General features: G+C 30.5%; 2 protein-coding genes across 4 annotated transcripts; both read right to left on the bottom strand.

The window, feature by feature from the left end:
- Positions 1–469: 469 nt before the first annotated feature.
- On the bottom strand, positions 470–1103 carry LOC128195778 (probable non-specific lipid-transfer protein AKCS9). The gene has a single exon (XM_052874428.1). The coding sequence runs from the start codon at positions 1017–1019 to the stop codon at positions 603–605; it is 417 nt and encodes a 138-aa protein (XP_052730388.1). The 5' UTR covers positions 1020–1103; the 3' UTR covers positions 470–602.
- Positions 1104–6132: 5029 nt separating this feature from the next.
- On the bottom strand, positions 6133–13197 carry LOC108326163 (calcium-dependent protein kinase 1). 3 transcript variants are annotated; one of them, XM_017559482.2, is made up of 8 exons: positions 13056–13197; positions 11578–12465; positions 10045–10188; positions 9770–9922; positions 8205–8320; positions 7834–8001; positions 7021–7245; positions 6133–6424 (listed from the first exon to the last, which is right to left on the bottom strand). In XM_017559482.2, exons 2-8 carry the CDS (start codon positions 12392–12394, stop codon positions 6302–6304), a joined length of 1746 nt encoding a protein of 581 aa, XP_017414971.1. In that variant the 5' UTR covers positions 12395–12465; positions 13056–13197; the 3' UTR covers positions 6133–6301. The 3 variants fall into 3 exon arrangements, with proteins under 3 accessions (XP_017414971.1, XP_017414973.1, XP_017414972.1); XM_017559484.2 differs by having other exon boundaries at positions 13067–13193; XM_017559483.2 differs by lacking the exon at positions 13056–13197 and having other exon boundaries at positions 11578–13046.
- Positions 13198–15033: the final 1836 nt, after the last annotated feature.

Raw genomic sequence — 15033 nt, 5'->3', positions numbered from 1 at the left:
TTTAGCCGAGATTATAAAAAACTACAAAACATTACTTAATTCAATAGCGGTTTAAGATTGGAACCTTGTTAGTGTGCTTAAAATTCCATTATTAAGAAGAAAATTACCACCTTTTGTGTGAGAGGGTTGATTAATATTTCAAATCAGTTACAAGAAAAATTAAAATAAGTTATATAATTATTTTTGTCAATAAATAAATTAAAGAAATTATATTCTGATACTCTACCAACTACCTTACAACTCATTATTAAAATAATATAATCATTTAAAAGATAATTTTTGTATTTGAAAAAGAAAAATATAATAAAGAGTAAAATAAATATAAGACGAGTGTAAAAATTTGTAAGATAATTATTTTTATCACAAAATAAATTGAAGAAATTATATTGTAATATTCCTCCAACTATTTGATAATTTACTTTTAGAAAAAAATATTCATTAAAAAGAATAAAAATAAAAAGTAAAATAGTAAAAACGTAATGGGATGTTAAATACATGATGGTTGAAGGAGTTACAGAATGATGATGAAAGAGAAAAGTGAAGAAAGGTAAGATTTTTAGGAGGAGAGAGAAGAACCCTAATTTATTGATGGGAGTGTAGAGCTAGCAATTGTTAGGCATAGGAGAGCCACAACTGTCACTAACCATCTTTGCATTGGGAGTGTTGATCAAACCTCCAAGGGCTGGATCAGTGATGTACTTGCATATGCACGATGCTTTTTGCTCTTTCAGTCTTTCACAGCATTCTGCTGACGGTGCTGTTGAGCTCGTGAAGGCATTCGCACATGGAACCAGCTCCATCACATTGCAACACTCTGATGAAGGAGCTGCTGCTGCTGCCGGAGCTCCCACCGGAACTCCCACTGCCACCACTGCTTCAACCACAAAACCACTGAGCATCATCATGCACAACATCACACTGGGAAATGGAATCTTCATTTTGAAACACGCAAAAGTACAAATGCTGAGATTCAGAGTGGGGGAAACTTCAACCTCTTCATTATTTATAATGGGAAACATGGTGGGGATTTTAGCTCAATCATGATTCATGGAAACCAATAAGCTGTATTAACATCTAATATACATTTAGAGAGAGAAAATAAAAGGTTTATAAGTTATGTGACGTGATAAGAAGGAAAAATTGAAAAAGAAAATAAGTGTAAGTAGATATAAACAAAATAAAAAATATATACGATAAAAAGTAAACTTTTAAGTCTAAATCTAGTCTTATAAAACTAGTTTAAAATGTGAGATTTATATATCTTTATATACGATAAATTGGTATTATTTTTAATTGATGTAAGACTTTTAAAACATCTTCTCACTTCAATTTATCGTATATAAGTAGGTGTAAATCTCATCTTACAAGCCGATTTTGTAGGGTTGAGGTAAACTTAATTCATTTCTTAAGATGGTATCGGAGATGTGGATTAGAGCCTATTATAGCAAAAATTGTTGTTTATTGGATCTATTATATCACCCAATATTAGGTCGTTATTGAACTATCCATTAATGTCTAGTCTCTCGTTTGAGATGTATATGTCTTGGTGTGAAGGAGGTATGCTGAAAGTCCTACTAAAGATAAAGTCAATTTATTGTATATAAGTAAGTGTAAATCTCATCTTTGCAAGCTAGTTGTATGGACTTGAATTAGGTTTAAAGTCCACTTTTTAACATAGTATCACGTCATGTGTTAGAGTCTATCCTAACAAAATTTGCTATTTGTTGAGTCTATTATTCCATTTGTTATCAGACTGCTATCAAATTATTCATCACTAATGTCTAGTCTCATGCACGAGATGTATATATCTCGACGTGAGAGAATGTATTGCAAGTTTTACATAAACTAGAGATAATGTTACTTCTTAACAATATCAATTCTCAATAACAAAATGACTTTTGAAAATAGTATTTTATTATAGGTATTATTGAAAGTTTTGAGTTTGATGTGAAGGATCTAATGATAAAAATTGTTTAAAGATAGTAAGTTTTATTGTATATATTATACATTAAATATATATTTATTACCTCATGTATATATTCATTGACATAAATGTTCAAATGTATTTCGGGTCATTTCTCATCTCAAACTCTAAGATTGAGAAGCTCAAAACTTGAAGATAAAGACAATCTACAAGTTAAGTTAAGATATAAAAGTGTTGTAGAAATTATCTCCGTCTTTATAAAGTTATATTATGTTTCAATATATAATTACACGTTATTGTAATGGATTATGTTAAACTTTAGAAAAAATAAATAAACAATATAGTAATCAAATAGTCAATATTTATATGTATTTTAATGGTTATGTATTTATATATTTTTAAAATATTATATATTTACTACGAAATATTAGATTGATATATTTCTTTTAGATATGAACTAAGGCAAGTTTTGATAATAAATTATTTAATTCATTATTATTAAAGATTTTTTTAGTTGATATAAGATAATAGTGTGATTTGTTTCTCCCATTTAAGTTTTTTAAGTCTTTATTTTCATGTAGATAAAAAAAGTGTAACATAATTGTTTTATTGTTTTAAGGATGATACATCGAATAAAAATCTTATAAAGACTAAAATAAAATTTTACTCATTATAAAATCTTTTTCAAATTTTTATAAATTAACCATATTCATTCATTATAAATTAGGATTTGCTATTATTTTGGTTGTTTTTAAACTTTTTTAGGTTTTTGTTTTTAGTTCTTATATAAAAATATATTGATAGGTATCAGTTCCGAAATGTTTCATTAAGAATCTTCCGTGATAATCAAGTATCATTTTAGCAAAGTATGTTTTCAATCACTTACTAACTAGTTTGATGTTATAAATTGATATGAACAAATGAGGATCAAAAACACCATTTAGCTAGTAGAAAAAAATTACACATGATGGTATTATCAAACTTCTACAAGGCATACAAGTCAATGTTAACATTATTATATTATTTAATGTTGTTGCTTGATGATAAGAGACAAAAGTGTTATGGACAAAAGTTAGACAAAACCTCTCAATTTTAATTTATAATTTGTTTAAAGAGCATTAAAATATGAAACCTTGTATATAATCAAATATTTAACCAAGGATAATTGTGCAAAGATGACTTCAATCTTGTGTGTAAAAGCTACTAATGGCTTGAAAATTGTGCTAGAGTTTGTCATGTACCTTGTGAAGGAGTTAAGGAGCCATACACTTCATTTTTTTATTTCTTTCTTCTTCACATTGCTTTATGCATGGTCTTCATCTTAGAATAATTCACTTGGGAGAGAAAATATTCACCCCTTTGGTGTCTGTAAAAGTCACTAGTCATTATCTTTACTTCATATATATATAAAGAATTTTGCTAAAACTTAGTTTGCTTGTGAACAATTTGGGGAGCCATTGACTTTCATTTTCTTCCCCCAATTTGTGAAGAATTTTGTTTCATCTCATAACATCACCTTTCCATTTATCACAACTTTTTCTATTCACTAACTTAAACCACATAATTCATGTTTATCTATTACTTTTAAATTTATTTTATCTTTTTCCACCCAATATTTTTCTCTTATTTATTTAGTCATTTTGTAATTTATAAATTTCTTAGGCTTCACAAAAACTTTTATTCATATGTCCATTGTTCACCATTCACTTTAATTTTTTTTTTAATTTTTGTTTTATCGATTTTGATATTATTAATAGATTTTTTAAGAAAATTTGTGGAGAAAACATAATATTAATAAAAGTGAATTCAATCTATATAAAAAATTTATATCACTTGTAACCCATAATCTTAGCCCAGTGTGTTTATAATGATCTTCCTTCATAATACTCAACTTTTTAATTAATATTTAACATTAGACTTAAATTTACATTTAAATTTTTAATATTTTTTTCTTTAGATAGGGTTATATCAGAGTTGTGAACTCTCTCAATATATAGGAAGTTTATAGATATATTAAAAGGGATGTATTTTTATTTCAACACACTCCATAGAAATAAAAATGTAGAAAACTCCACAGAACTAATAATAAAAAAAATAAAAACCTTGAGTTGAAGGTGCATAAAGAAATAACCTACTTGCTAACATTATGTAGTCATCACAAACCCGTAAATGCTGCAAATAAGTGAAAATCATGTTTGATATTTTTTACCCTAGACATCAGTGTCTAGGCCGGCCACAAATAAAATAGAGGAATTTGGAATTAAAACAATTATTAACTCACAGCTTACTAATTAAATTAAATTCCTCCTCAATAATTAAAAACATTACCTATAACCTATATAAGGATGGTTGCCGTAAACATAAAAATAAAAAAATATTATGTGCTGTTTGAAAATTTTTCTGAAAATGGAAGTGAAATTTACTAAATATATTTTCTATGCTATTACAATTTTAAAATTTGATTTTTTTTATTTTAAAAATTTGTTATATTGGTTTCACTAATTTAAAAGTGTTTCAACTTTATTCTTAAAATGATTAAATATATTTTTAGTTCCTCAACTATCATAAATAAAACTCAATCTCCAATTTAAATTTAAAATCTTTCAACGAATAGAACTACATTCCCAATTTAAATTTGAACCTCTTCATATCTCCTCCATACTTTCGAAACTTTTCCCTATTCAAACTCACACCGTCATCACTATCTACATCTGAAGACAATTCATTTGTATTGTATTCTTCATTTATGTCATGGTCTCCAACTTCTTCATTAATGATATACGACCCTTCATCAACAATGCTTCTTCTCCTCACAGTTTTCTTCTTCTTTTTCATTCTATTTCACCTCTCCAACACAGGATTAATATTTCTACGATCTTTCTCCACCCTCTCATTTTCCATCCTAAACCCATTATCATTATTTGTCATTTTTTCCTCTTCACTGTCATCCAGATTTTCTTTAACCGAAGCTTCAACTTCCCCCTCAACCACATTCCCCTCTTCCTCTTCCTCTTCCTCATCCTCACCAACATAAGGTTGTTCGTCACCCATCATCTTCGTCAATGACATTCCCCTCTTCTTCTTCCTTAGTCATGTGGACGTCTTCTACATCCACATTCTCATCTTCCTCTTCCTCAACAACATAAGCCTCCTCTTCACCAACATAACTCTCAACAACAAGAAGTGGAGTATTTTTAAATTAAAAAGATGAAATATGATTAAAAGTCTGAAATAACAAAAAAATGAAATTAATAAAAACTTAAGAGTGAAAAAGACATTTATCATTAAAAAATTGAAATTCCACAAACGACTTACGGAAACGGATTGCAAAATTATTGCATTAAAAATAAAGATGATCAGAATAATAATGTACAAACATTAAGAGCATCAATAAATAAATAAATTATATATATATATATTATTTATTGTTACACTCATAAATTTTAAAATTACCAGTTTATCATTTCTTTAGGTAACTTTCGGATTTTTGGAATAGGATTTTCAAAACAGAATTTTCATAACACAATTTCCTGAAGAAGCCTTTTAAAACGTGAGAAATGAATTTTAGAACAAGCTTTTTGAAACAAGATTTACAAAATGAACTTTCCATAAAAGGATTTTCACAACAAGCTTTTGAAACATGTGAAATGCTTTTCAGAACAAGTTTTCCAAAGTAAACTTTCTCAAAATATGAGATATATTTCTGAATAAGATTTCTAGAACAAAATACCTTTCAGCAACAAATCTCACACCAAATCCATAGTTTTTCTCTCTTCTTCTTCTCAAAGATTGAACTAAGAACAAAGGTGTAGTTAGAGATACAGCGACAATGACGATGGCAATTAGCAGCAGCGTTGGCATAATGCAATGAGGGCACTTTAGTCTTGCTGTTGTTAGCATGGGGTGTGGATAGTAGTCCAGGAGGTGCAAAAAGAAAAAAGTCTAATAACTAAAATAGTTGTGAAAATAGCAAGTGAAGATAATACTGATTATGTTGCTAACAAATATAAAAGAATAACACTAATAAGTACCTTTATATTTTATTTTTCATATATTTTCTATTAAACTCTCCATTTCTCTTTTTACTTCTTCATTAATGTCTTTAATTTTTTTTTCCTCATTTATTTTTATTTATCAAAGAGCCCTAAAAGAGTTAATAAATGTGAGTCTATCAGTTCAATTGACAAATAAATAACCAACTTCCCCTATAACAGCAATATTCCGCCAGATACCTCTTTGATATATATTCACGTAATTACAAAAATCCATTTAAAGAGCATAACATAAAATCTTGAACCTTTAAAGAACAAAGTAGGGGTGTGTGAAATAAGGAATACGAAAAAACAAAAAATAAAATCTCAATGTTGACAATGATCACTACAATTTTAAGGCGTCCCTGAACTTAATGCTGAAGCTATTTTCTAGGCCCTTCTTACCAATTGTTGGAAGATTTCCTTTTTGCATCATAGCCACAAACTCATTGTAATCTATGCGTCCATCCTGCATATGACAAAAACATAGCTCACATCAATCATAAACTGTATATATTCTATTTAAGCATCATATTCTTGCTAAAGGGTGTTCAGTTTTTTAGCAAAACATTGAACATATAGCACAATACATTAGTGTGGTTGTTCCAAGTACAAACTAACAACTGGAACATCTGTACCATGATGTTCAAAATAACTACAAACAGTTATGAATTCATTTATTTGATGCTCCTTGATTTCTTTTTTCAGTCAAATGAATTCTCTAGAGGAAAATAAGATTCATTCTCAGCTGTAATGAATCTACTATTCATGCAATCCTTTTGGGTATGGAGGAAAAGAGTTAGCTTTCTGAACTAAAGACAAGGACAAAAACTATTCATTTTAAAAGCTGGAGACCAAAAACAAAATTTGGAAAATTTTCAGGAACTAAAAACATCATTAACCCTTATTTTATGTAATTACTAGTGTTGCTTTTAATCAAAGGAAAGTATTGAGCTGAAGAAATCAGAGGGGTTAGCTAGAAATGATACCAAAGACAAGTAGTTCATCATTTGTTATAGAGTGACACGGATGGAAGAGGAACCAATAGAATTGTAAATAACTTACATTATCTTCATCAATTTCCTTGATTATCTCTTCCAAACGAACATCTTTTATGCCGAACTCATCACAAGCCTGTTGAAGTTCTTCCTGAGTAATATAGCCACTTCCATCTTTATCAAAGTACGAAAAGGCTGCAAAGAGATTATCTTCTCTTTCAATTTTGTTGCGATGTAATGTTGCAGCAAGGAATTCGCCATAATCAATTGTCCCACTGTTATCAATATCAGCCTACAATTTCAAGGTTAGAGCTTAGAGTTAGCCTATTAAACAAAATACATTATTACTATAAATATTTGATAAAGATGAGGTTTAATCATAATGCTTCAATTTTTTCTTTGATTTTACATCAGCTACCTGTATATTTTACTGAATATAGTAAATTTTTATTTCAAATGTCAAACAAAGTTCATGACCTTGCTGGCATGTGATATATAAACAAACAAAAAAACAAATGATAATGTTTTCAAGTTAGTCGATAAGGCGATATCTACAAAGATGCACAGATGACTACCAAATAACAGTCTCATTTAAAATTACAAATTAGGACTTGCAAAATAAAGATTAATTAAGAATCATTGATTGCTACATTGTGATCAGCCCTTTCCTATAACTTCTTTGGTGGGAGATCTAAATATTTAAGGGTGTGAAATTTATGTCATATTCAACCAAAATGTATGGCAAAAACTAAAGTAACTATAATTACAGAAAGCTTAACCAGTGCAAAAGATATTCATTTCTCATTGATTTTGTGCACACCATACTCTATACTCTATGTAATACCCTTTTTCTTTTATAAAATAAGCTTAAAACACTTACCGCTTGCATTAAATCATATATTTCAGACTCATTAAGATTAGCACCCACTCTTTTCAAACCAGCTTTAAGTTCTTCAAAAGTGATTTGACCACTGTTGTCTGCATCTATCATCTTGAACATCTCTTTTAAGCCAGCAATTTCTTCTTCTGATAAGCTCTCAGCAATAATCTGAAAAACAAAAAAGGCAAACGACTGTTAAATGAAAAGGTGCACATTAAAGACTTCCAATCCAAAAGACATAGCTAAGTATCCCCATAATCAATGTTATCTATCTACAAGTCCAAATCACATAACACGTGTGTCAATTTTATGTATCTGTAAGTCCAAATTATATGCACGTGACTTTCAAGCTTCCACATCCAGAGACTTACTATAAGAGCCATTTTCTTGAGCTTGTTCATAGCAGAAAATTGCTTCAAGCGACTTAATACAGCAGAATCAAGTGGCTTATCTGGAGCTACACCATCAACTTGAATCCAAGGATGACCTACAGGCAATTAAACATATATATGCAAGAAAAATTGAGTTTGGAATGCCATATTATTTCAAATTAATTATGATTGTAAAATTTATGCCCAAAGTAACTAGCTTGGGCGCTCCTATAGCATAGAAAAGATTAATCCACATAGCATAGAAGAACTAGTATACTTCCTGTAATACAAAGGAGAAGTAACATCAAACTTGTGATACAAAGAGCATACAACCCATACACAAGCATCAAATGTTGCAGACACATTATTTAGCACTAAAATAGTGTCAATAATAATACTTATATCTGCATTGTTCAAATGTAAGAAAGTATTAGGATATAGAATAATTACTAATTAAAGGAATATTGTGGGTCAGGTCAATCATATCAATGAATAGGAGGATCAAAGAGAGGGAGGTTCAGTTTTGTAGATTGAGCATTAGCTCTTTGGGAAAGGACAAAACCTTTGTGAAGGAGAAACCCTTGGAGGAGAGAGTGCTCTCAATTTCTTGTTCTTTTCATTCTATTTAATAAAGTCTTTCTTGTATTTCTCTTTCAAATTCTAGGTTCTTACAATTGGTCTAACATGTCAGATCTTTGAGAGCAAGGATCAATGTTTTTGAGATGGAGGAAACACACATTTGGGCTAATAAGAGTTGGTAGTGTTTGCGGAGTTAAACTCAATTGGTCATGTAGAGATCACACATTGACTAGAAATATAACCAATAGTAATTCATGTTATCTAGCTTGAAAGGTTTCGTAATATGCAAGTTTATATTGAACTCAACTTCACAAAACTAGCTTGAAAGATGAAAACTGCACCCCACACATGAATTATAATTTGGCTTTATTTTTAGTCAATGTGAGATCTCCAATACACTTCTCACATTGAGGAATGAACATGTCCAGTGTGGAATTAGATATTTGCATATGATCTAACATAAGTCCAATAGTAGGTGACACAACAACCTTAAGAACTTGACTAGAATAAGCTCTAAATGGCTTACTTACCATCTTAATAATTGAGCTTATGCCAAACTCAACCTCACAATTGGCTTGTAAAGTGTGGACTGCACTCCACTTATATATTATAATTTGGTCTTAGTCCTAGTCTGTAGGATATCCAACAAGGTTAAATCAACTAGAACTAATGGAAGTCATATATTACAGGATTGCCTGTAGCATCGACTACAGGGCTACCTGAAGGACCTCCAACAGCAGTTCATGTTACAAGATTGCCCCTTGAAAGGTTTCCCCTTCACAAAGAATTTCTCCTTTTAAAAAGAATTAATGCTCAATCTACAAAAATGAGCATCCCACTCTTTACCCTAGCATCAAACTATAAGAAGTTCTTGCCAAACAACAAAAATTAACATCATTATCGTTCAACTAATTCCCTCATCCTTGTAAAGACTAAAGAAATTTCAAGATCATGACTGAATTATCAATTAGTAAATTTATACTTACATAATACTTGATGCGCTGTCAACCTCCTTCTAGGGTCACGAGCAAGCATTTTTCGTACTAAATCTTTTGCACTTTCAGAAATGTTAGGCCAGGGATCAGAAGAAAAATCAAGATCACCACTCAGAACCTGTTCAAATATTCCCTGTTCGTTTTCTGCACAACCAAACAAACCATGCAAAGGAGGAGAAAATTAATAATCAGAAAAAAGAAGTGGCATAAATTTATAAGCAAGGAGATCACAATTACAGTGTCAAAATAAATCCAAAAGATCTCACCAGCCCAAAACGGAGGTACTCCACTCAAAAGAATGTAAAGGATAACACCAGCACTCCACACATCTGCCTCAGGACCATATCGCTTTCGCAATACTTCAGGGGCAACATAGTAGGGGCTGCCCACCACATCAGAAAAGATATCACCTGGAAGTGAAATATCATCAGTTTTTCTCCATGGAATCAAATTACTTCTTCAACTTGTACAAAGCTTCAGTTAAAATAATGAACAGACTCATGCATGATTCATATAATTCTAGAAACCTGATTGAATATCTACATCTATACACACATGTGGGGAATTACTCTGTTAAGAACCAACTGAACAGAGGTAGAAAAATTGTATAATAGATTGAAAATACCACCTGTAATCCCAGATCAGAAGTCCCTCGGAAAAAATTTCTCTACCTAATCACAATGTGTGTGTGTGTGTGAGAAAGAAAGAGAGAGAGAGAGAGAGAGAGAGAGAGATTTTCTTTTCAAATGATTTTATAGTCATAATAATACACTAAAAATAAATGAGTAAATATTTGGAACATTAACAGCTCGTCGATCTAACACTAATTCCAGTATACAGAAGTCGCTTATATGGGTATAAACAAAATTGCAGGACGGAAGGTAAAATACTAAAAGTCAAAGAAACATATCCCAAATTTAGACAAGATAACATATACATAGATTATTATGAAGTTTTTCTCCACAGAATTCATAGCACATTTGCATGTAATACAGAAATTCTCAAAAATTTAAAAAGGATATTACATTGTTGCTATGAATTTAGGATATAGTAGATGGAGAAGCTTTCTAAAGTTCAAAGACTTGATAAGGCCAACAAAAATTATCGACCCCTTTAAAGACTAAAAAGTCAGTATGACAAATGAAGTTAACAAATTCATACACAAGCAACAGCAACACATTGCATATCGGCAAATGCCAAGCACCTTAAAATATTAATCCAGTTCTATGAAACATATTGCATGTAAAATAGTCAGCAAATTAAGAAATCCAAAATAACCAAAATGCCTGCAGATCAATCAAATTCAGCGTCCAATGATATCTCCATCCCACTTGTGCTCCAGTCCTATCAGGGTGTATGTGCTCACATGAAAATTTATTGGTTTTGGACTTCAAAAGGTATGCTTTTTTTCTTAATTTGGCGTCTCAACTTTTTAGTTTAATAAATGAAGTCTTCATAAATGTTACAATTCATTACAACCTAATCATACCAGTTTGAAGCTTCATATTTCAGTCCACCTCAATCTGACTATGTTAGTAAGTATACATTCATACTATTTTTCAGATCTTACACCATGCAGGTGCACAGAGTAAGACTAAAATGAGATAAACTAAACTTGCACAGACCAAACTGGCTTCTGATAAAATAAATGTTTTATTGAAATAAAATATCTATTGCACAATAAACGTTTTCTTTCTCGGTAAAACCGTTTTACTTTTAGTTGCATAATCAACCCTAAAGAGCAACATTAACAAAACCATTTATTTAATCACAATATAAGCAAGACCATCTGAAAATACCTGGCTTAAAGAAGACAGACAATCCAAAGTCAATAGTTTTTAGAAGTGAATCTTCTTGCTGATTGACAAAGAGAAAATTCTCAGGTTTAAGGTCTCTGTGCATGACACCAAGAGAATGGCAAGCTTCCACAACTCCAACTATAGTTCTGGTAAGTTCAGCTGCCTGTCTTTCAGTATAATGACCACGCTGTATAATCCTATCAAAAAGCTCTCCACCTGCACACAATTCCATCACAACATGAACAGCTACAGCATCCTCATATGCACCTTTGATGGATATAACATTAGGATGACCAGCCAAGTGGTGCATTATCTGAATTTCTCTTCTCACATCTTCAACATCATCATCTGTGACAAGCTTCCTCTTTGCAATAGATTTACAGGCATACTCATATCCTGTTGCCTTCTCCATACACAAGAAAGTTGTCCCAAACTGACCCTGTCCAAGTTTTCTTCCAAGAGTGAAGAACTCCTTGAAATTATCAGTCTCTCTCTGCAACACAGAATCAACTCGAAGCCCTGCACTAGAAACTCTCCTCACAGAACCATGTTTCTTGTGCCTCTTCTTCCCTTGTTCTTGTGCTGGTTCTATTTCTGATTTTGCCTCTTGTTTGGCTTCAGGTTTCGGCATAGTTATCTGCTCAGGAGGTTTATTTTGGACAGGCAAAGGCGTTTCGGGCACACTAGTTGCTTCCTCTTTTACAGATTCTCTATTGGACACTGATTCATCAGGCAATTGAGACCGCCAAATTGCTGCTGAAACCGATTGAAACAAACCATTTTTTGAAATGCTAGGACCAGTACATGTGTTTCCCATATTGCTTCACACTGAAAAAAATTGTGCTACAGCTAAAAAATATCCAATTTTCATCACTCGGATCTCAAAACCTGCATCATATACAAACACAAGACACAAGATCTGAATATGAACTTCAAGTCCCTCTAAGTGAGCATCAAAGTCAAACCCCAAGAATTGAACCAAAATTTTGTTAAAATAATCAACAAATCCAAAGATTCATATCCTCATCCAACAAAATGAGAGTTAGCTTGGACCAGAAAACAGAAAGAAAATCTTTTCATTTTTCAGACAACATTAAAAAATTTAATAGATAATGATTGATATTAACAATAACAGCCACAAGAAAAGGGGGGGAAGTCATAAAACTACGAAAAAAATAGCAAAAGGTAATGAATAGTTAGAACAGTTGAACACCCAAGTTGGTGAAAAGAACAAAGAATCGAACTTTATACAACTCCAAGGACACCCTTTTGAAAGAAAAAAAAATGGAATCAAAAGAGCACAAATCAGAAACTATAAAAACCGAAAATGAAGGTAAATAAATTAGAAGTCAAGGATGGCTAGAAGAGAAAGAGAGAGAGAGAGAGAGAGAGAGAGAGAGAGAGAGAGAGAGAGAGAGAGAGAGAGAGAGAGCAGTTAAAGATTGAAGCATAAAGGAACAGTCAGAGATTAGACAAACCTTGAGTTTACCTTGAGCTTGATGAATCCAAAGATAGTTTGGTAGATAAACATGGTCTTCTGGTTTGGTTGTTTGGTGTCGTACCTCTTGGACCATGTTACACTGCTTCGTTAATTCGTTTATTTATTTCTAATTTCTCGTGTCATTTATATATATTTTTCTCAAACATTACACAAAACATCATATTTAATTTACTATAATATAAATAAACTAGTTTATTTTACATAACTATTCTGAAAATATATATACCTTTAAATTTGATTATCATTTTATAAATTAAATAAATTTGATAACATTGTTTTGTACAAAATTAACTATTGTTTAGTATATTTGAATCTAGACTGAATCCAACTTTTTCTTCGACCACTTTTTTTAATGGGAAAGAAATGTATTCAACTGGGAATGAATCTCCTGCAGATACACTTTTTTTTATTTATTGTTACAAAAAGAAATGCGAAAATAATGGAAATTTTCTGTCTTTTCTACTTTTAACATTTACATTATAAAAATGTTATATTGCAAGAAATATGTGAAATGCGAATTGTCAATTAAAAAAAATTAATTGATAATTTTTTTATAAAGTTACTTGTATTCATAAAAATTAAAATTAATTGAAATAAACGAAATAAAAATTATACAAGATCGAAAATGACTACTTACCAAATTACAATCCAGTTAATAATCACCATAAATACTTAAATTATACTCATTTTTTCTTGGTGCACTATTTTTGCAATTAGAATTATTAATAAAATTCCGATATTTATGATCTGAAGTATAAATGATTACCGTTTGTATCAACTAACGTGTTACTAAATTGTATATATACAATCGTCAAGATAACATAGATATTCTAACGATAAAATTGATGAAAAAATATTTTTAATAAAATTTATGAAAAAATTTGGTAATTCCATTTATAATTCAATGATTGTTTTGTTATAAAAATAATAAAAAAAAGTGCATGAAAAGCTAGTGGCATTTTCTTTTTGTGATATTATTATAATTAAGACAGTGAAGAAATAGCATGTTTGCGGGGATGAGTGGGAAAGCGAGTGAAACGCGTTTTGGTCTGAAGGAAGGAATGCGCTGATTCCGGGTTATACGTTTTTGACGGAAGAATGATCATATATTAACAACCTTCTAATTATATATAACTAGCTACAATCATTTTTATTAAATTTTCATTAAATGATTTCATTTATATTTTAATTCAATGTTTTATCATTGAAAAACAAAAGTTGTGAAATACTCGTAAAGATGATTGTCAAAATATTTCTTTTCTTAATTCACCTTTTTATTCACTTTTCCTTCAGTTTCTGTATAAATAAATTAAGGTCAATTATTTTTGGGTATATAGTTATTAAAAATATTCTAGAAAATTTTGTATTAATTTAGTCCGTGATACATGAACATAATTTTGTACATTGTAATACTTTAGACAAAAGATATGATTCAGTTAACTACTCAAATCATATATCAACCCGAATTTCAAACATTTTCTTACATTTATTTTTTCCACTGCCAACCACCATCATTAATGTTTCAATTTTTAATAATTTTATTCCTCTCATAAACAACAAAGAAGAATAAGTAGCAAAATAGTTAAGAATATATACCTATTTAAACAAAGAAAACTTTATCAAAGTTGTCATTCATATTAATTTCTCTTTTCCATTAGAATACATGTACACATTAAAGTTTGGAATCAACTTTATCTAAGTTTCTATGATTTATTCTATCACATTTAAATTGTTTTGGATTAAATTTAGATAAATTTTGATCATGTTGAGATAAGTCAGTCTAGATAAGTTTGAGATGATCTGGACAGAATGATTCAGATTGAAGGTTGAGACGAATTGAACGAGCCGACCCGAATCGAAGGTCAACATTAATCGGTCTAGGTTGAAGGTTAAGATAGGTTAATCTAGACCGAAGATCGAAACAAGTTGATATAAACCGAAGGTTGTGACGAGTC

This window comes from Vigna angularis, chromosome 3 (assembly GCF_016808095.1).
Source record: "Vigna angularis cultivar LongXiaoDou No.4 chromosome 3, ASM1680809v1, whole genome shotgun sequence".
NCBI classification, from domain to species: Eukaryota; Viridiplantae; Streptophyta; class Magnoliopsida; order Fabales; family Fabaceae; genus Vigna; species Vigna angularis.
The sequence above is the reverse complement of the archived record's forward strand: the minus strand, read 5'-3'. Positions and strand labels throughout refer to the sequence as shown.